The sequence below is a fragment of the Typopeltis vanoorti genome, chromosome 1 (assembly GCF_054136105.1).
Source record: "Typopeltis vanoorti isolate ZY-2024b chromosome 1, IOZ_Tvanoo_1.0, whole genome shotgun sequence".
Taxonomy (NCBI): Eukaryota; Metazoa; Arthropoda; class Arachnida; order Uropygi; family Thelyphonidae; genus Typopeltis; species Typopeltis vanoorti.
In genome coordinates this window covers 167,615,978-167,638,251 of record NC_143549.1, presented here as the reverse complement: position 1 = coordinate 167,638,251, position 22,274 = coordinate 167,615,978, and the positions used below count along the sequence as shown (strand labels likewise).

Sequence of the window (22,274 nt, the reverse complement as noted above, 5' to 3'; positions counted from 1 at the left end):
AAATTCGTGATAAAAGACCCTGTTTGCAGAAGAAAAAAATCATCTTTCATAAGGACAATGCACCTTCCCACAAAGGTGTTTTGACAATGGGAAAATTAAGGGATCTGTATTATGAATTGTTGGAACATCCACCCTATTCCCCAGATTTGGATCCATCTGACTTCTGTCTCTTCTCAAAACTGAAACTCTTCCTTGCTGGTTAGCATTTTTATTCGAATCAAGAGGTGATTGCAGCTGTAAAAGGGTATTTTGCAGATCTTACTGAGAACCACTACAGGAATGGGATAATGGCACTCAAGGAAGATTATGTTGAAAAATAAAAATAATTTTGAAATTATAAATTCATTTTTTCATTGTGAGGCTGAGAACTTTTAAAATCACCACCACCCTCGTTGATGGTGAAAAAACACTGATTAGCAATAAAGAAGTTATCATCCCTACTTACAAGGGCCTTATTATGAATGTAATGAATGTACCTGAACTACTATGCTCAGATTTGGTTGGCTTAGTTTAGTGATTATTATGAGGAAGCAGTGAAGGGTATTCAGTGATAGGTGACCAGCTGATGAAAGGACTGTATAATTCTTGGCATTATGATAGATTAAAGAATTGTGATTTGCAAAAAGTTATTGCAAAAAAAATAGGGTATATGATAAAACATATATGTTATAATGGAATTTTATAAGATATATGGAGATGAAAATGAAAATTTCACCTCAGTTTGCTACTCTGCTTGTGAATGATTGTTATAATGTTCATTGACATGGTGTTAGTTTTAAAGAGAGGTGTGATAGATATTGTGTGAATAATGGTTAGTTTCTAAATAAAAATGGTGAGTTCTAAAACTCTGTGGATGTGTCTGAATAATAATAATCCATTTTGGCCCCTACTATCCAGTACTGTGTTTGTAAATGCACCTTCTGTGAGTAAATGGTTGCTGACTGCTTTCTTAAAGTGCAAAATAATGTTAATTTCAGTTGTTATGAAATATTGGGTTAGTTAGTTATTTTTGATTTTTATGATGCAGGTTACAGGAGCTATGACACAGGTTACAGCAGTATATATGCTAAATGGTTAGTAGGACAATCACAAACATCCATGCTCCTGGCAGGATTCGAACCCACAGCCACTTGGCTGCAGAGCAGATATGCTAACCACTGGGCAACTAGGCCAGCAAAATATTGGGTGTATGGGTAAAATTACTGTTGAGGCTTAAACTGGTAGGCTCTTAAGTTCTGAAGTATTCAGGAACTCATGGTTAAAACCCACTGCTTGTGTACTGCTGCAAAGATAGTGGTTGAAATGGTGCATATGCTTTTTTTTTGTTTTTGTTGTTGCTTAATTAATTTATTTATTTACTGGCCTGGTTGGTTGAGTTGCTAACATTATTTGGTTGTGGGTTTGAATCATCTGCATGGTTAGCCTAGTGACTATGTGCTTTGCAACCATATGCCCGAGGAAGGAGTGTCTTAGGTTCAATTCCTGTCGACAATGTGAGGCGCTTAAGGATCTTCCTCAGCCATAGTCAAGTTAGTCAGTCTTGGGCGTGGACACCAGTGTTTTTTCCTCAGTTTATCTGGGGTTTTTCATCCCGCAAACAGTCAAACCGGCCCTGTGAACACACACGGATACAGTCATGAATATCACTCTTAGGGGATGCAGCAGTGGAGTGGTGAACTGGCTGCATTAATACACTAGTAACCCCTCATTAGGAGGGGGCTCAACCTGTCCTAGGATGGATGAGAGGGATAGGATATGGTTTGAATCCTACCATAAGTATGTATGCTTGTGATCATCTTGAGAGTGATCACAAGTATCACCTCAAATTGGGAGAATTTCATAGGGTGGTGTGAGAGAGCTTCCTCACTTATTGGTGGCCTGAAGTTGCTTGAAAAAGTTCCATGTTTGGTTTCTAGAACAGGGTTTCCATACAATATAAAAATAGATACATAAAGTGCAAAAATGTAATAAAAAAATATAAAAATGGCTTGGCCAGTCAACATTGTTGTTATACTATAGGGGTATGGTAGGTTTATGATCTTACATCGGTAGGAGATGTATAAATTTTTTTTCTCTATTTTATATGCAGCCTATAGTACTGAACTACTTCAGCTTAAATTACTACACTGTCGTATATCATTTTTAATGTCCATTCAACCACACGAGTACTAAAATATATTCATTCTAGATCTGTGTACGAGTATTACTAATGACTAAGCAAGATGTGGATGGTTGCAGGAGCCTTCTCTGGACAACATATATAGCTTCTTGAATTTGCCTGTTTATTAATAATAATAATAATAATAAAGAGGCAGTCTCTTATTAGATAACATTTTTTAAATTATATAAATAATAGTTGTATATTATATAAATTGAATCCTCGGTATGGTTCTTATGCTCATGCTACAAACATTAAACATTTCTTTTTCTGTATAATAGATATCTCAGGAATGTGGCCTTATTGTGGATCTGTTGAGGCAGCGAAATCTTGGGGAGCTACTCATCATAACTGTAATGTTAATATATCCTTTTATAGCTTTTTTTTTCTTCTGTTTTCTATAGAAAGTTGATCATGCAGTTGTTTAGAGGAAAAATAGATATCTAGAGATAATAATTAATTAACAACTTTATCATCATCAAATTCTGGATATATACCCCAGTACAGAATACTATGATAGCACTACATGAAAAATATTAACTTTCCTGTCATATTAGCCAGGATGCTAATATTGTCATATATTAGACACAAACACACACACACATATATATATCTTCATCTACAGAGAGATCCCCTTGTTAGGAATCTAAATAGCAGAGTAGGAAATGATTGTCAGATATACAAAAATATTTTGGGAAAATTTGGAGAAAAGAGCAAAGTTAATAATAATGGCAAATATTTGTTGGATTTCTGCTCAGGATATGGACTGGTTATTACTAACACCATGTTCCAACATAAAAATGTGCACAAATTCACATGGAGAGAAGGGGCAAAGAATAAGAAAAGTCTCATTGACTATGTTGTTGTTGATAGTGATGTTTTCTCCCTGGTGCAGGACACCAGAGTGTACAGAGAATTTGAAATTGGAAGTGATCACAATTTACTCTTGAGCAGGATAAAATTGAATTTCATATTGAAAAGAATAACATGTAAGAAAGTTTTAAAGCGAATAAAAGTTGAGCAGCTTTCTGATGTAAACTGTAGATTTAAATACACAAAGATTATTGAAGAAAAAATGAAAGAGTTTGAGAACAGGAACCAAACCTTGGAGATTCAGTGGCAAGCTTTGAAGAAAACCCTGATTGATTCAGCCAGAGAGGCATGTGGTGAGGTTGTCTGCAAGGATAGAAAAATCAGAACTCCATGGTGGACACAGGAACTTAAAGAGGCAGTGAAGGAAAAGAAGAAAGCATATCAAAAGTTCCTGACAAATAAGTCGGCTTTTGCTCTTAGACAACACAGAGATAAATGTAAGAAAGCGAAACACTGTGTAAGTCATGGGAGGACTTTGGCAAGAACATAGAAAATAAATATCAAGAAGGTGGTAAGATATTCTGGAGATTGTTGAAGAAGCTTAGAAATGAAGGAAAGAGTGCTGTAAAAGGAGTTAGAGATGATAAAGGTGACATGAAAACAGGAGAAAAAGATATCCTTGAAGTATGGAGTAATTACTTCGAAAATTTGCTAAATGAAACAAGCAGTGAGAGCACAGTAGTAAAAAACACTCAACAGGCATACAGTCAGGAATACATATCCATACTTGAAGTAGAAAAAGCCATCAAAGACTTGAAATGTGGAAAGGCAGCAGGAGTAGATGATATTTGACCAGAAATGCTGAAGTATGGTGATATAAAAGTCTTACAGTGGCTGTACTGCATAGTTCAGAAAACCTGGACAGAGGGACGAATTCCCAATGATTGGAGTAGAGCTCTCATAGTACCCATATATAAAAAGGGAAATAAAACTGAATGTGAGAATTACAGAGGTATTTCCCTACTGAGTGTTCTGGCAAGATCTATGCAAGTATACTTGAGAAACGGTTGAGAAGAATTGTGGAAGAAAAGCTTGGTGAAGAACAAGCTGGATTCAGGCCAAATAGAGGCTGTCAGGATCAGATCTTCACTTTACGACAAATAGTCGAGAAAGCATGGGAATATAACAAAGATCTGTATTTAAGTTTTGTCGATTTGGAAAAGGCATATGACAAGGTGCCAAGAGAGAAGCTATTCAATACGCTGCAGTTATATGGTGTCAATGGGGCATTATATCAAGCAATACTTAGTCTTTATTTGAGTTGTAAGTCAGCAGTTAGAATTGAAGGAAGTACACTAAGATGGTTTAATGTTAAATCTGTTATGAGACAAGGTTATACATTATCCCCTCTGTTATTCATTATCTATATGGATCACCTTATGAAGGAAAGTGGTATTAAACATGATATTAGAATTGGAGATGTTAATGTCAGCTCTTTGCTTTATGCGAACGATGTTATACTTCTAAATAAATCTGCTACAAGTTTGCAAGATTGATTCCCTGACTAAATTGAATAACTGTTGTAATAGATATGGTATGAAAATCAGCATTAAAAAGACAAAGACAATGAAAGTAGGTAGAATTGTTGAAAATATCAACTGTGTTGTGAATGGGGACCTGTGGAACAAGTAAAACATTTCAGCTACTTAGGCACAATTTTTAGTGAAGATAGTAAATTAAATATGGAAATAGACAGCAGAATCAACAAAGCTGGTATGGTAGGCAGTCATTTGAATAAATTCATATGGAATAAGAGAAATTAGTCAGAACACTAAATTAGCTGTATACAAGACAGTGTTCAAACCAGTTTTAACTTATGGATCTAAGAGCTGGGTCAGAAGTAAAACACTTGACCAAAGACTAGAAACTGCAGATATGAGAGTCCTGAGAAAGATTAGAGGCATGAACAGATGGCATCAATGGCTGAAAAATAAGCCAAAAGAAAACCAAAGTAATGAAGATAAAACTATGAAGGACCACTAGAACAGGTAGACATTTTCGTTTATCTGGGATCAGTAAATACTGAAGAAGGAACATAAGAGGTCATAAAAAAATAGAATACAAAAAAAGCCCAAATCACCTTTATTGAATCAAAAATGTATGGATAAGTAAATAAATAAATTTCAAGACAAAAATAAGACTCTTCAACACAAATGTAAAAACTATTCTACTATGTTGATCTGGAATACAGAGATTAACCAAAAGGAATTTAAATAAACTGCAAATTTACATAAATAGATGTCTTAGAAAGATAATCAGAATATACTGACCAAATGGAATTTCAAACAAGACATTATGGGACAAAAGAAATTAATCCAACATCAAAACAGAAATACCGTATATTCTGGTGTATTAGTCGACTTTTCAGTATTGAAAAAAAGTACTAAATTTTGTAGGTTGACTTATATGCCGGGTCAGAAATCGTTTGCTTTCCAAGCAAAAACTAGTATGTATCATACTCTGTTAAATTTATTAGGAATATACTAAAAGGGTAAATAAGTAAAAATATTTCGACTTATATCCAATTTATTATAGAAAAAATGATTTACATGTTATATAATTATTTATTTACAAAAGAAAATAGGTAGGTAACTACATAATTAAGATTTCATTTTCACTGTGTGAATGTATGAAAAGTTCATTGTACTCTGGTTCTGTAATTTCTTCTGATATATCGTCATATAAATTGTATTTGTTTTCTCCATCAGATTTAGCATCAATTTCGTCATCATTGTAAACAAAATCATCTTCTGAGCTATCCAATTTGTTAGATATAGCACATTTTTTAAAAGATTTTATTACTGTATCTGGTTTTATTTCATCCCATGCTTTCGCTACCCATTCACACATAGTTACCAAAGACGCATGTCACATTTGTCCTCCTTTTGTGTAACTTTTCTCTCCTTGCATCCACGCATTCCACTGTTTTCGTAAACTGTCTTTAAATGGCTTGTTTATACAAACATCCAACGGTTGCACTAGTGAAGTTATAAAGAATAATACCAATATGGCAGTGATTCCAAGTTGCACTTGGAATCACTGCCATATTGGTATTATTCTCTCTTAATAAAGATTTTGTGCTCTCCGTTAAATGGGATTTGAACATGTACCACACTAAAAGACTGTTTGGATTTTTTAATGCACCTTTTCATGTATTCCAAATATTTTTTATCCACAGCTTAACTCCTGCTTCATCCAACCAACCATTCTCATGAACATGGAGAAAAACGTTTCTTGGAATTTTGATCTTTGGCATTGTTTTTCTTTTAAAAATTATCATAGGTTTTAATTTAGTACCATCATACAACTGTGAAACGGCTTTTTTCATGTCCAGTTGTTTTTAAAGAAATAGTTTTACTTCCTTTCAATTCTACTGTTCTATTCCCAATCATGTCAAACATAATTGGAGTTTCATCCATATTTCTGATTTGAGACAATAAATAATTTTTTTGCTTTCTTTTAGTAATTATAAATCTTTGAAAACTTAATAACTTATCATCCAAATCCTTTGGCAGCTTCTGTGTGGTTTTCGTTTTTAGTTGAAGCATTAAATTTTTTCTTTCCATAAACCGGCTACACCAACTCACTGTTGCTTTGAAGTTTTAACTGTCCTTTTTATTTGCTTTGCCTCACTTCAAAGCGAATAAACGAATATTATTTCTTGTTATAATGAGTCCATTTTGGCGATTTTCTTGAACCCAATCCGCAACATTATTTTCCAGAATAGGCCACTTACAAATTCCTTTGCGTAATGCGCACTTATTTTTTGGTAATTTCATTATTAAAGTTTCATTTTTTCTCCAATCGCGAACTAGTTTTTCGCTTACTCCGAACTAACGTGCAGCAACACAGTTAGTATTTTCTTTTGCAAATTTAATCACTTTGCACTTAAAACTCGCATCATATTTCATTCTTTTAAAAGGAGCCATTGCACTTTAGTTCACTATTGGTCAACTGGTCAATACGAAATAAAATTTCTTTTGTCAACTAGGTATTTTATATCTTTTGCTAAAACAAAGAATGGAAAGACTAAAAAGGCAGTTATGATCCTAGTGGTTGATGCCTGTATAAAAATTTTCCTTAAAAACTGTCATAATTTTTATTTTTAAAGAAATGTTTCGATACGATGAGTATACTATAAAAACTCAAAAAATTCCAATATCGACTTATACGCCAGGTCGACTTGTACGCCGGAATATACGGTAATAAAAGGAAAGTGAAAGTGGATAGGCCATACAATCAGAATCCTAGATAAGGATATAGCAAAGACAGCCATGGAATCGAACCCATAAGGTAGAAGAAGGGACATTCCAATATGATCTGGAGGAAAAAATTCAAAGCAGGGTTGAAACAGGTGGGAAAATCTCCGAATGAGATCAAGAAAGTTCTCAAGAAAGATCAAAAATGCCTCGGCAAAGTCGAGCAATATCATGGTGTAGCCATTACCTTTATCCAATTCTGCTTTGTAATGGGTAGGTCCTGTCTTAGTTACTTATTCACATTTTATAATAAAGTGAGAGCATTAGTATTTTATCTTTCACCAACTTTTCCAATACTTTAACAACCACTCCCAATATATTAATTGGTCTGTAGTTTGCTACCTCTGTCTTGGAGCCACCTTTATGCAATGGTACTATCTTACCTTCTTTCCACACCATCGGAACTCTGCAAGAGCTGAGACTTAGATTGAACAACTTTGTCAGAGGCAATGCCAATTCTCTTGCAGACCCATGTAGTACATGGGCTGATATGCCATCCAGTCCCACTGCTGTGTTCAAATTCATATTTTTTAATATGCTGAACACGTGTTCATCAATGTTGATATGCATCTCTATAACATCAGTAACTCAACTATTTCATTTGGTTCAGTCACCTTCCTACCATGAGCATCATTTAAAGTCATTCTACCATGATCATTTTTCCTCTTACTTTCTACATAACGAAAAAACTTTTTTTTGTTCACTTTGGCCTATTTGGCTAATTCTCTCTCATAGACTGATTTGGCCCTCCTTACTTAGCATACTAGTTACACTTCTTGCTTGCACTTTGCTGCTCATGAGTATTGCTGATAATCACCAGCCTTTTAGTTGAATATAAACTCCTTCTTGACAGAGAACTTTTTTTTTTTATATTTCCTCCACAATGTTTTCTTTTTTTGTGGCGCTTGATTTTTATCTCTACTCATCCACTTAATTCCAAATTGGTTTATCCTCCAGAGCTTGGGTATGCAGTCTGATACTGCTACTCTCAAGCAATCTCTGACCATTTGCCATGCACTATTGACATTCCTTCCTTATAGCTTCTCAAGCCATGTCACTTCTGAAATGACTCCTGAGTCTCTCATAATCACCAGCCTTTTAGTTGAATATAAACTCCTTCTTGACAGAGAACTTTTTTTTTTTATATTTCCTCCACAATGTTTTCTTTTTTTGTGGCGCTTGATTTTTATCTCTACTCATCCACTTAATTCCAAATTGGTTTATCCTCCAGAGCTTGGGTATGCAGTCTGATACTGCTACTCTCAAGCAATCTCTGACCATTTGCCATGCACTATTGACATTCCTTCCTTATAGCTTCTCAAGCCATGTCACTTCTGAAATGACTCCTGAGTCTCTCATAATCACCAGCCTTTTAGTTGAATATAAACTCCTTCTTGACAGAGAACTTCACATGTTTGGCAACTTCCCAGAGCAAGATCACATGGTCATGCTATCTCTCTACCTTGGTTATTGATACATCGTCTGATGCTACTAACAGATTCCACACCCTCAACCTCCCTTGTCTGCTCTGTGACATGTTGTTTAATGTAATTATCCCTTAGCCGAGGACACTCGGCCTACACCCATTGTGTCAATTTTCCGATACATGGCATTTATTTCTTCTTCCTGTGGACTTCCTGATCTATAGCAGCACCCAACAATGTATTTTGTCCTGTTTGTCTCTATCTCACACCAGACAGCCTCAAATGAACCATCTTACTCAGGCTTAATATCCTCTTTAACTTCTCATTTTGTTGGTTGTAATTCTGTAGCTATTATCATCATCTATATGCCACCTCCTGTCCTGTTCCTTTTATCTTTCCTGAAAATACAATACCCTTTACATACTATCCCTGTAACTATATCATTTTCAATCAACAAGGTCTCACTGATGCCTATAATTATTGGCCAAGTTGAGCTTACCAATGCCAAAAACTCCTCACCCTTATTCCTGATACTTCTTGTATTCATGCAGATGCATTTCGATGTCCCTGAATAATGTCATTACCAACCCATTTAAATTGGAGACCTGTGAAATTTTGTTCGGTATTGCATAAACATTATTCTACCAATGATCATTTATCACGGTGGGGGGGGCATACATATGCTTGATTTCATCTTCCCTAATATCTCTCATTTTCCTGGTTTTGCACTAGCACACTCTCACCAAAAACAACACTTTCTCCAACTATCTAACTCCCAAACCATTTAAATGTAGTTCGTCTGGCATATATAAGTCCTTTTTCCCATCAAATTCACTCCATACATCAATAAACTGCACAACATTCTTCCTGCACAATCTTCTCATTGACAATCATGGCCCTTCTCATTTCTGTCCTCTCATACCGAGGCAGCTGACTCACCTCACAACCTTTACTTTCTTGTTCTTCATTTTTGCTTCCAGTAATGACTCATATCTTCTCTCACTGCATGTTTCTAACCTTTCAAATCATTTGTGTCAATTAATACAATCAACGTGTTTGCTCCAGTCTTCTGCATACTTACAGGCTTCACTAACATCCATTATCTTTGCACATGGAAAACATGCTTTCATCACTTTCTCATTAAGTACAAATTTAATCATTGAATCCATACAATACTATCTATTTTCTCCCAGTCTCTTGTACTTTATGCTTTTCCCATTCACTCTTTCTTCCATGCTTCATTCTTCTGTACCGCACGGCAATTGTTTCTCCATTCACTCGAGCTCGCACTTTGTCCTGTGAAGGAGTCTGCATAAGTATGCAATTTTTTTCTGCACTTGCATCTCATCATCCACATTACTTTTAACCACTGCCTTGAAACTCTCATTCATATTTTGTGTGCACTGTCACTCACTGCTTCTGCTACATTCTCCACAACAAATTGGCAATCCTACTTTATATCCTTATTATCATTTACTTCGTTCTTTTGCGACTCGCATTTCTTATATTCACTTACAAAACATTTCTGACAGATATTTTCTTTATTCTCATTCTCATACCACAAACCTTTCACTCTCGCTAATGAATACATTAAATACACGCTACATTGAATTAAATCCCGCATGTTGATATTGGTCAACATTGATGTCTTGGTTGCCATTTTTCTCATGCATGTCGCTGCCATAATGAAAAATGATTCTGAAAAGAATATCACTTAATAATGGATGACTAAACAACACGACTTAACTACACAGTCAAAAATAAACAAAAAAGTACCAACTATATATAACAATTTTGCTAATATCTACTAAAAATAATAATTTAGCTGAGCAACATGTGTACTGCATCTGCTACTCAAGATGACACTAGCAAATGCTACTGATGTCGAGTTCCTCCCTAATATCTTGATTTTTTAATATGATTCTTCTATTGATTTCATCTGTTCATACCTCGAATTTTCTAAGAATTCTCATATCTTGGCTCTTTGATCAACTGTTTTACTTCTGACCTAACTTTCAGATCCATAAGTTAAAATTGGTTTTGAACATTGTCTTGCATACTGCTAGTTTAGTATTTTGACTTATTTCTCTCATATTCTATAAAAATTTATTTCTTGGATTCCGTACAATACTAGCTTTGCTTATTTAGTTGTCTATTTTCATATTTAATTTGCCAGCCTCACTAAAATTAGTGCCTGAATATCTGAAATGTTTTGTTTGTTTTGTAGGTTTTCAATTAGAATGTAGTCAAAGTTTTCTAAGTTCTTGCTTGTTTTCACAGTTTGGTCTTTTATTGCTGATTTTCATTTCATATTTGTTATACAGTTATTCAATTTAGTTAAGGAATCCTGTAAATTTGTGCTAGACTTATATGAGTATAAAATCGTCTTATTTACTTGTATAATATTATTTTGGTTATGTTATGACTTGGTTTAAATTTTTGAATCCCAAAACACTAACCAGGTTCATCTTGAACCTGGTCAGTGGTGGATGTCCACAGTTCTTCTGGTCTATCTATCACACAGACAGAATTCTTCTTTATCATATCCAGGAGTCTATGAAGTGCCCTGTTGATGCAGTCGAGCTTACTGTGGACATCTGCCTCAGTGAACATGAAAAATACATCTGGCACTATCGCTATGGCAAGTTGGGGCTAGAAGACAATGCCTTGGATACCCCTGCACACAGGATCAGTTAGAAAAAAAAAAAAAAAAAAAGTGCTGCACGGAAGTTGTTATAAGTCAGAGAGATTGCTCTTGGAATTATCAGAAACCTTGAAACATATTCCAAACCTCAACAAGTATGGCTGTATAAATTTGCCAAAGATTTGGGGGACAGTCATCTTAAGACCTAATTAATACCTGCTTTCTCTTTCTGTTTTTTTCAACGTAGATGGTGCCTAATTAGGACTTTAGTCTTTGTGTTGTACATTTCGATTGTTCAAACTGGTCCCATTGTCATACCGGATTGTTGTTGTTTTGCATACTGTGACAAACTGTTTTTTTTTGCTCTGGAGATACTGGATAGAATACCAGCGAAATATGGTATAGATGAGAACACAGACTGATAAGTTAATAAATAGTTATTTTCTTATCAGTCTGTGTTCTCATCTATTCCGTTAAAATTAATCAACAGACCAACTTCTACCGATTTCCCCTATGTTCTTTCCCCACCTTCCGTGTAATGAAAATTTTCACCAGATATTTTATAATACCCTTTCAGAAGTTTATAGACATCTATCATATCACCTCCTCTTTCTCCTATTAACCAGTCTGTAGTCCATTTACTCTCAATCTGTCCTCATAATCTACATTCTAATATCGATATAATCTTTGTAACTCTTCTTTCCACCCTTCAGAACCCAGGAGACAATCTTGAACAGTAGTCCAGGTGCAGTCTTATCATGGCCTTGTAAAGAGGCAAAATGACTTCCTTATCCTTACATGTTGAGGTTCGCTTCAAAATCTCAATTATCCTCTGAGTTGTATTTGTGGTTTTTTTTGTGAGCTTTGAGTTTCAAATTCCTAGCCACTAAAATGCCAAGATCTCTAGCCTTATTAGTTTCCTGTAGCATAATATGCTGTTGGAAATCTCATCATACCAAGTGCATAACTTTGTATTTACTAACATTGAACCGACAGCCATTATCTCACTTTCTCTTAGTACAACAAATAAAAATGACTGTGCACTGAACTCAACTAAAAATTAACAAACTCATAATATGAAAAGGCCTGTGTCAGGCCTCTTTATATTATATTTCTCTATTGCTAATTGCTATTTCTGAAATCAGCTATATACAATTTAGCTGATTTTAGAAATGGCAATTTCAGTAATATTCAGGACTTTTTTATAAGGGGGAGGGTAACAATGAAAACAGATTTTTTATCTTTTTTATGACATAAATATGAAGAATTTTTTTATATACAGAAATATAATAAAAACCTATTTGTGGAAATGAGAATAATCAGAAAAGATGGCCAGAGTACTGATGAAACATGGCCTTTACACCAATTCAATAACAATAACAATTCCTCATGTTAAACTAGCAACTCTGATCTGCCTAAGGATAAACTTCACCCTTTAGCACACCCTGGAGTGTATGAAGTTCCCTGTGATTGTGACTTGGCCTACTATGGTCAAACAAGAAGATCAGTTAACATCTGCTTGGAAGAACATAAAAAATACATTTGCTACTATTATTATGGAAAATCAGGACTGGCAGACCACGCTTTGGATGCCCCTTCACACAGGATTAGATGGAAGAAAGCGAATGTGCTATTTAGAAGTCATTATGGATCTGAAAGATTATTTTTTAAGTCAGCCATGAATTTGAAGAATTCTCCTAACCCAAACAAATATTGTTGCATTAATCTGCCAAAAATTTATGAGATTATCTTAAGAGTATGAAAGTTTATTTTTCACTTGGTTAGACTATAATAAACTTAGTTTATTCCTTTATCCAAGTGTGAGCAAACAAAGTTTGCTCCTGAAAATATCTTCAGGACTGAGGTAAGGTAGTACAACACCAGGCAACTCGCAGCAGAGGTGGATCAAGCTCTCAACTCCTTGTCTCAGTATCTCCCATAATGCACAGTACATCTCCTTGCAGACATGTATACTGCTATGCATTAAGGGAGGGCCACTACCCATACCGGTTTCAATCTTTATTGAGGTCTCGTCAGTGGGAGCCAGGCCCAGAGTGGAGATACTAAGGCAGAAGTAATAGGAGAGGTCATCCTTACCTATAGGAGTTGTACTACCTTACCTCAGTCCTGAAGATATTTTCAAGTACAGACTTTGTTTGCTCACACTTGAATAAAGGATTAAACTAAATTTATTATAGTCTAACCAAGTGAAAAATAAACTTTCAACATCTTTCTCTAAATTCAGAGTAATTTAATAATAAGGTGGCACACCTTTCAGCAACTCCTATAGGTAAGGATGACCTCTCCTATTGCTTCTGCCTAGGTATCTCCACTCTGGGCCTGTCTCCCACTGACGAGACCTCAATAAAGGTTGATACCGGTATGGGTAGTGGCCCTCCCTTAGTGCATAGCAGTACACATGTCTGCAAGGAGATGTACTGTGCATTATGGGAGATACTGAGACAAGGAGTTGAGAGCTTGATCCACCTTTGCAGCAAGTTGCCTGGTGTTGTACTACCTTACCTCAGTCCTGAAGATATTTTCAGGTGCAAACTTTGTTTGCTCACACTTGGATAAAGGATTAAACTAAATTTATCTTAAGAGTAACTCCCACATAGCTGTAATGTTTTTATTATTATTATTATTTTTTTTTTTACAGTATTGTATGCTTCACTTACTCACTGTCGCATATACAAGCTGTGCTGTTCTCTGATGATGCCGATTTGAAATTCAGCGAAATATAAGCTTAATAAAACATCTTTTGATAAATTTGTTTGATGTTATTAATACCATTAAAAATAAGTCATGCAAATACATCAACTGCATAGTGTAGATTTGGAGGTTTGGAACATTAATTTTGAAATGTTTTATATGAAAATTGGCAACAGGAAACAGTGACATTTTCTCTTCATTTTTTTAATACATTTTTGTTTCCATTATGTAATGGCTAAAGAATCTCTTTAAGGAGACAATTAGAATATAGAAATACAATATCAAAAGTAACCAAATTTTGGCATTTTTAAGTTAATATTTTCAACAAAAGCATTGAAAGAAGGCATTTTTTAAAAATAGATAATGGGATAATGCCTATTTGGAATGAAAGCTACTTAGCTAGTTTATAACTAGCAATGAAATCTGTTGCTAGATACTGATTATCACTTATGTTTTTGTTTAATGGAAGAAACAGATATCTAGAGATAATGCATCATCATCATCAAATTCCTGCCATGTACCCTCAAGGGGTGTACAGGATATGACAGTACTACATGAAAAAATTACATCATTACTAACTTCCTATCTACAATTTTCCTCCAAATCAGTCTGTTACTTGTCAAGACTCCAACATTATCAGATCTTATATTTCTATCGTCTAAGGCATTTTGTACCGTATCAATCCACCTATATCTTGGTCTTCCTCTGGGTCGTTTTCCTGCCAACCTGGCAGAGAACACTTGTTTTGCTAATCTTTCCTCTCCCATTCTATTTAAGTGACCATACCATCTGAGATTAGCTCTGCTAACGCATTCCTGGATGCTGACAATGTCAAGTTCTTTCCTAATATCCTCATTTTTAATATGATATTGCCATTGATGCCATCTGTTCACGCCTCTAATCTTTCTCAGGACTCTCATATCTGCGGTCTCTAGTCTTTGGTCAAGTGTTTTACTTCTGACCCAGCTCTCAGATCCATAATTTAAAACTGGTTTGAACACAGTCTTGTATACAGCTAATTTAGTGTTCCGACTAATTTCTTTCTTATTCCATATGAATTTATTCAATTGACTTCCCACGATACCAGCTTTGCTGATTCTGTTGTCTATTTCTATATTTAGTTTACCATCTTCAGTAAAAATTGTGCCTAAGTAGCTGAAATGTTTTACTTGTTCCACAGGTTCTCCATTCACAACACAGTTGACATTTTCAATGATTCTGCCTATTTTCATCGTCTTTGTCTTTTTATTGCTGACCTTCATACCATATCTATTACAACAGCTATTCAATTTAGTCAGAGAATCTTGCAGATTTGTAGCGGATTTATTTAGAAGTATAACATCATCCGCATAAAGCAAAGAGCTGACATTAACATCTCCAATTTTGATATCAGGTTTAATACAACATTCCTTCATAATGTGATCCATATAGATAATGAATAACAGAGGGGATAATGTACATCCTTGTCTCACACCAGATTTAACATTAAACCATCTTCCTGTACTTCCTTCAATTCTAACTGCTGACTCACAACTCAAATAAAGACTAAGTATTGCTTGATATAATGCCCCATTGACACCATATAACTGCAGCGTATTGAATAGCTTCTCTCTTGGCACCTTGTCATATGCCTTTTCCAAATCGACAAAACTTAAATACAGATCTTTGTTATATTCCCATGCTTTCTCGACTATTTGTCGTAAAGTGAAGATCTGATCCTGACAGCCTCTATTTGGCCTGAATCCAGCTTGTTCTTCACCAAGCTTTTCTTCCACAATTCTTCTCAACCGTTTCTCAAGTATACTTGCATAGATCTTGCCAGGAACACTCAGTAGGGAAATACCTCTGTAATTCTCACATTCAGTTTTATTTCCCTTTTTATATATGGGTACTATGAGAGCTCTACTCCAATCATCGGGAATTCGTCCCTCTGTCCAGGCTTTCTGAACTATGCAGTGCAGCCACTGTAAGACTCTTATACCACCATACTTCAGCATTTCTGGTCGAATATCATCTACTCCTGCTGCCTTTCCACATTTCAAGCCTTTGATGGCTTTTTGTACTTCAAGTATGGATATGTATTCCTGACTGCATGCCTGGTCAGTGTTTTTTATCACTGTGCTGTCATCACTGCTTGTTTCATTTAGCAGTTTTTCAAAGTAATTACTCCATACTTCAAGGATATCTTTTTCTCCTGTTTTCATTTCACCTTTATCATCTCTAATTACTTTTACCGCACTCTTTCCTCCATTCCTAAGCTTCTTCAACAACCTCCAGAATATTTTGCCACCTTCTTGATATTTATTTTCTATATTCTTGCCAAAGTCCTCCCATGACTTTTGTTTAGCTAGTTTTACACACTGTTTAGCTTTCTTACATTTGTCTCTGTATTCTGTAAGAGTAAAAGCTGACTTATTTGCCAGGAACTTTTGATATGCTTTCTTCTTTTCCTTCACTGCCTCTTTAACTTCCTGTGTCCACCAGGGAGTTCTGATTTTTTTATCTTTGCACACAACCTCACCACATGCCTCTCTGGCAGAATCCATCAATGTTTCCTTCAGAGTTTGCCACTGAATCTCCAAGGTTTGATTTCTGTTCTCAAACTCTTTCATTTTCTTTTCAATAATATTTCTGTATTTTAGTCTACAGTTTACATCTGAGAGCTGCTCAACTTTTATTCGCTTTAAAACTTTCTTACATGTTATTCTTTTCAATATGAAATTCAATTTTATCCTGCTCAAGACTAAATAGTGATCACTTCCAATTTCAAATCCTCTGTACACTCTGGTGTCCTGCACCAGGGAGAAAACATCACTATCAACAATAACATAGTCAATGAGACTTTTCTTATTCCTAGCCTCCTCTCTCCATGTGAATTTTTGCACATTTTTATGTTGGAACATGGTGTTAGTAATAACCAGTCCATGTCCTGAGCAGAAATCCAACAGATATTTGCCATTATTATTAGCTTTGCTCTTTTCTCCAAATTTTCCCAAAATATTTTTGTATGTTTCACAATCATTTCCTACTCTACTATTTAGATCCCCAACAAGGACCAACTTTTCCTTTTTCATTGTGTCAGTTGCTTTTTCTAAAGCCTCAAAAAATTCCTCCACTTCTTCCTTAGTAGAACCTTCTGTGGGACCATAGGCACAAATAAGTCTCATTGTCCAATTCCCCATTCTCATATTTGCCCACATTACTCTACTAGAGACTAACTGCCATTCAAGAAGATTAGCCTCGTATTTTGTGTTGAATACTATGGCTACTCCTTCTTTTCCTTGATTGTTATTGCCTGAATATAACATTTTGTATTTATTGCTCAAAAAGATCTCACCAGTTTTGGTCTTTTTTGTTTCAGTCACCCCTATTATGTCGATCTGGTACTTATCTAATTCCTCAGCTAGCTCCATTTCTTTGCCATTCAAGCTTCTTACGTTGATAGTACCGATCTTTAACTCTGGTGATGTTGAGTTGGGGTTTGTTTTCAGATTTGTTCCAGTAGCTGACTTTTCGCTGTTCGCCCTGGTTCCCTGGCGAAAACAACGGGGGCCTTGTTTAACCGGGCGACGCCCCAGCCGGCATGAAATTTTGTCATGTTGTACCATCATTTTTTATTTTGGTTTAACCAATAAGAATACAATTTGGTCGGCTAAATCCCAAAATTGTCAGCCCATCCTCGTTCGTTCAGTATCAAAGTAGATACCCAACAGGGTGCACCACGAGAAGGTGAGGATTGGACATTAGGTCAGAAGCCCTGGTCGGTTCTCCGCATTCCTTTAAAGGCTATGTGGAGGTCTCCTCTCAGTTATACAGCTTTGACCCTTAAGCACCCCTGACCCTTACGTTAATGTAATTTAACTTTATTTAACATCATTTTGCTAATTAAATAAAAGCTTGTCATTCATTATCCCTTGACATCTGTTTCCTCTGTTAAATAAAAACTTGGTGCTGGAATCGACTGTTGACTGGATCACGGTTGGGTATTAGTATTGTGATATTTACTGTACAGCTTAAATATGAATGCAAAGTGGCATGTAAGTTTTAAGATATTTGAATATCCGTTGTTATTATGGTTATGCTTCCTGGTGACCTTTCAGATTTCACCTACTGAAAATATGCCAGCTTAAATGCAGATTACCATTGTATTTTGAGGTAGGTAGAAAAAATTCAATTCTCATAAATTTAATTCATTTTAAAAACTTTTATATTTTCCATATTTTAATTTTATAATCTTATTGTTAAAGTTATTTGTGTGTTATTAAAGTTCTAATTTAACATTTCTTAAATGTTTCCTTAACATTTCTGAAGAGGTAGTTGTTGATAATCAAAACCTAATCATTACAACTCCAGCATTCATGTGCAATACGACAAACTTTCATGACGTATTCAGTGGTGTGGGAAAGATGATAGAAGCTTTATTAAAACTGCTGAGCAAGAATTGATAGCTACTGTTGCTAGATGATTATCATGAGAGAATTATGAATTTTTCATTTATGAAATCAGTTTGGTTGTTCTTATATCTATAAATATTCATATTTTTTTGAACAACTTGTAATATTAAATAAAATTATATTGTCAAAATTGGATTATGTGAATGTAATTAATATTTTGTAAATAAATTATTCATATAGAACATGGTTTGAATTTTGTTTCTGTTACAGTACTATCATGACTTATGAAAAACACCACATTTCTTGTCTTCTAGAAACATGTTGATGTGACTTAGAAACCTAAACTATCTTTATTATTATTATTTTTCAATATTAACCCCCCCCCCCCACAACACATGCACACATGCATGCACACAAACACACGAGGTTGCAAAACCTATAGTCACCATATCTTACAAAAATATAACCTTTTCACATAAAATTGCATTAAATGGAGTTTAATATTAAGCTAGTAACATGAATAAGTTGGAGATTCATAGATGAAGACTGTAGTATTTTGCTGACAAAATTCACTTTATTTAAAATATCATACCAAATCTTTGGCACCTTTACTATCCTGGCACCTGTGTGTCGCACACATTGCACATATGGCCGAAGCACCCCTGCTACAGTATAAAACCCTGCTGCACCCCTTTTTCCACTCAAATACTGTATTTTTCTCCAAAGACTGTTTTTACTGAAGCTTTTTGGTTGTCATACAGCTCTCAGCAAGAGAATTAGATGATCAGGTATTCCCATTGATCTCATTACAGTTCACAGTCTGTTTGTGATCAATACATTCAAAAGCTTTCTTATAATCAATAAAACAAGTGAAACTTCCTTCTGATATTCTCTCGTTCTTTCCATAATCCATCTCATGTTTGCTATGTAGTCTCTAGTTCTTCTACCTCTCCTAAAGCCTGTTCTTGTAGCATTTCTCTATTCACATATGGCTCTACCTTTGTTGGATCACTTTCAGCATAACTTTATTTGCACATGAAATTAAAGTGATGGTTCTATAATTCTCAAAGTCACTGGGTTTTGATTTTTTTGGAATTAGGATGAACACTGTTTTCCAATCTCTAGGCCAGTATATTTGCTTCCAAACCTGTTGACAAATTTCAATCAATACATTCACTACTTCATCTTCAGCTGCTTTCAATAATTTCACTGACATTCCATCAGTTCCAAGAACTTTTCCTTTTCTTAGCTTTCTATTGCTGATATCACTTCACTTTTCATTATTATGGGTTCCTGAACAAATTCTTTCCTTTCAAATTCTCCTTCAGTATCTTACTTGTACAAATTCTCTACATACTCTTTCCATCTTTTTTTTCACTGCTTCTTCTTCCATCAGATATTTTCCTGAATTACTTTTTACAATTCGTAATCTAGGGATAAGTTTCTCTGTAACATCATTTATTTTTCTAAAGAGATTTCTTGTTCTGTCTGTAGTATTACTTTCTTCAGTTTCCTTGCATCTTTTGTTTAGATGTTTTTCCTTATCTTTCCTAGCCTGTCTCTAGAAACCTGCACTCAGTTATCTAACCCTTTCTTTGTTTCTCTGAAGTTTCATTTTTCTTCTGCTATTTGAATAGCTTCTTCTGATAACCATTTACAGTATTTCTTTCTTGTTGCTTTACTTAGTCTTCTTTACTGCTTCTATGACTGTGCATTTTGTTTCTTCCCACAGTTCTTCTAATTCTCTTCCTGTCTTCAAACTTTTTAATTTCTCTCCGACTTCTACTCTAAATGCTTCATTTATGCAATTTAAATCAAACCTGATACTGCCCTTTTGTTTCTTCTTAGCTCTTAATTTCTGTTTAACTTCAACTATCAATAATTTATGATCTGTTCCACAGCGTGCACCAGGTATGTTTTTCTGCTTGAATAGCACTTCTCCACCTGCTGGCAATAATATAATCTATCTGATTTTTGTATTCACCATTAGGTGTAGTCCTAACATGTATGATCTTTTATGTTGTTGAAAGCAAGTGTCTGCAATGAAGCAACTGTTCTCGATGTAATACTCGAATTCATTTTCCTGCTTCATTCCTTAGTACTAAATGAAATTTTTCAGTGATACTGCATTCTTCTTTTCTTCCCACTTTTGCATTCCAGTCATCTAATATCTAGAGAAATTCTGTTTTAAAAATACTGTATACTACTTGTTGCATGCTGTTGTAAAATTCTTTGACCTGATCTGCACTTGAATCTGAATGGGTATACACCTGTATGAATGTAACATTCACTGGATATGCCTTTATTCTGATTAGAATTATTCTATCAGACACTGGGTTGTAACTCGAAATGTATTTTCTATATCTTCTTCTAACTATGAATGCTACTCCATTTCTTTGAAGGTTTCCATGTCCGGAGTAATACATCATGAAATCATCGGTATCAAAGTGACCAATTCCTGTCCATCTCAGTTCACTGATTCCTAAAATCTTAACTCTCATTTCTTTCTTTACCAATTCCAGTTTTCCTTGATACATGTTTCCTACATTCCATGTTCATATTTTATGGAAATCAGTAAAGTGCAGGCATCTTCTTCTTCTGAAATTAAGTACTTCATAAAGTAATATAGAGTGAAAAAGACATCTTTTCAGTATATCATTTTTTATTTAACGTTTTTTATAAACAAGATTAACTAATGCGAAATGAGCTTAAATTAGCTTCTATTTTTGAAATTACTGAATTACATAATATTATTCTGTTATGTTACCCACATGCATAATTATATTTAATGTTAATATCGATTTCACAGTCATTAGATCTACTTTACTAATTGTGGAATAATCAGTGAATTCACTAAGCTATTTAACATAGATGGATAGCTATAATTGTAAAAGGTAGTATATAAATAAGCTCACTAGTGTTGGAAGTTTTTTCTCACTTGGTTAGACTATAATAAATTTAGTTTAATCCTTTATCCAAGCGTAAGCAAACAAAGTTAGTGCCTGAAGTATGTTCAGGACTGAGGCAACTCGTGGTAAAGGTGAACCAAGCTGTCATCACCCCTTGTCTTAGTATCTCCCATAATGCAAAGCACATCTCCTTGCGGACATGTATAATGCTATGCATTAAGGGAAGGGCCACTACCCAGACCAGTTTCAACCTTTATCGAGGTCTTATCAGTGGGAGCCAGACCCAGAGGTGATGATACCAAGGTGGAAGCAATGGAAAAGTCATCTTTACCTATACGAGTTGCCAAAAGGTGTCTCACCTTATTATTAAATTACTCTGGATTTAGAGAAAGATGTTGGAGGGTTTTTTCCACTTGGTGAGACTATAATAAATTTAGTTTAATCCTTTATCCAAGTGTAAGCAAACAAAGTTTGCCCCCGAAGTATCTTCAGGAGTTACCTACCACGAGTTACCTCAGTCCTGAAGATACTTTGTAAGCAAACAAAGTTTGTGCCTGAAGTATCTTCAGGAGTTGCCTACCATGAGCTGCCTCAGTCCTGAAGATACTTCAGGCACAAACTTTGTTTGCTTACACTTGGATAAAGGATTAAACTAAATTTATTATAATCTAACCAAGTGGGGAAAAACTTCCAACATCTTTCTCTAAATCCAGAGTAATTTATTAATAAGGTGAGACACCTTTTGGCAACTCATATAGGTAAAGATGACTTCTCCATTGCTTCCCCCTTGGTATCATCACCTCTGGGTCTGGCTCCCACTGATGAGACTTCAATTAATAACAAAAAAAGCATGCTTTTTGTGTTATTAATTTATATTGATTAATTTATAATGAATATAACT

The 22,274-nt window shown here is 35.0% G+C and overlaps 1 protein-coding gene across 1 annotated transcript in view; it reads left to right on the top strand.

Moving 5' to 3' along the window:
* The window catches only part of LOC150110627 (ES1 protein homolog, mitochondrial-like), a 100,251-nt gene extending 81,545 nt beyond the window's left edge, over positions 1-18,706 (top strand). Inside the window, exons 7-8 of the mRNA XM_090395324.1 lie at positions 2,440-2,522; positions 18,381-18,706. Coding sequence (XP_090251450.1) covers positions 2,440-2,522; positions 18,381-18,515 — 218 coding nt within the window. The 3' untranslated portion in view covers positions 18,516-18,706. The remainder of the gene's footprint in view (positions 1-2,439; positions 2,523-18,380) is intronic.
* The last annotated feature ends 3,568 nt before the right edge of the window (positions 18,707-22,274 follow it).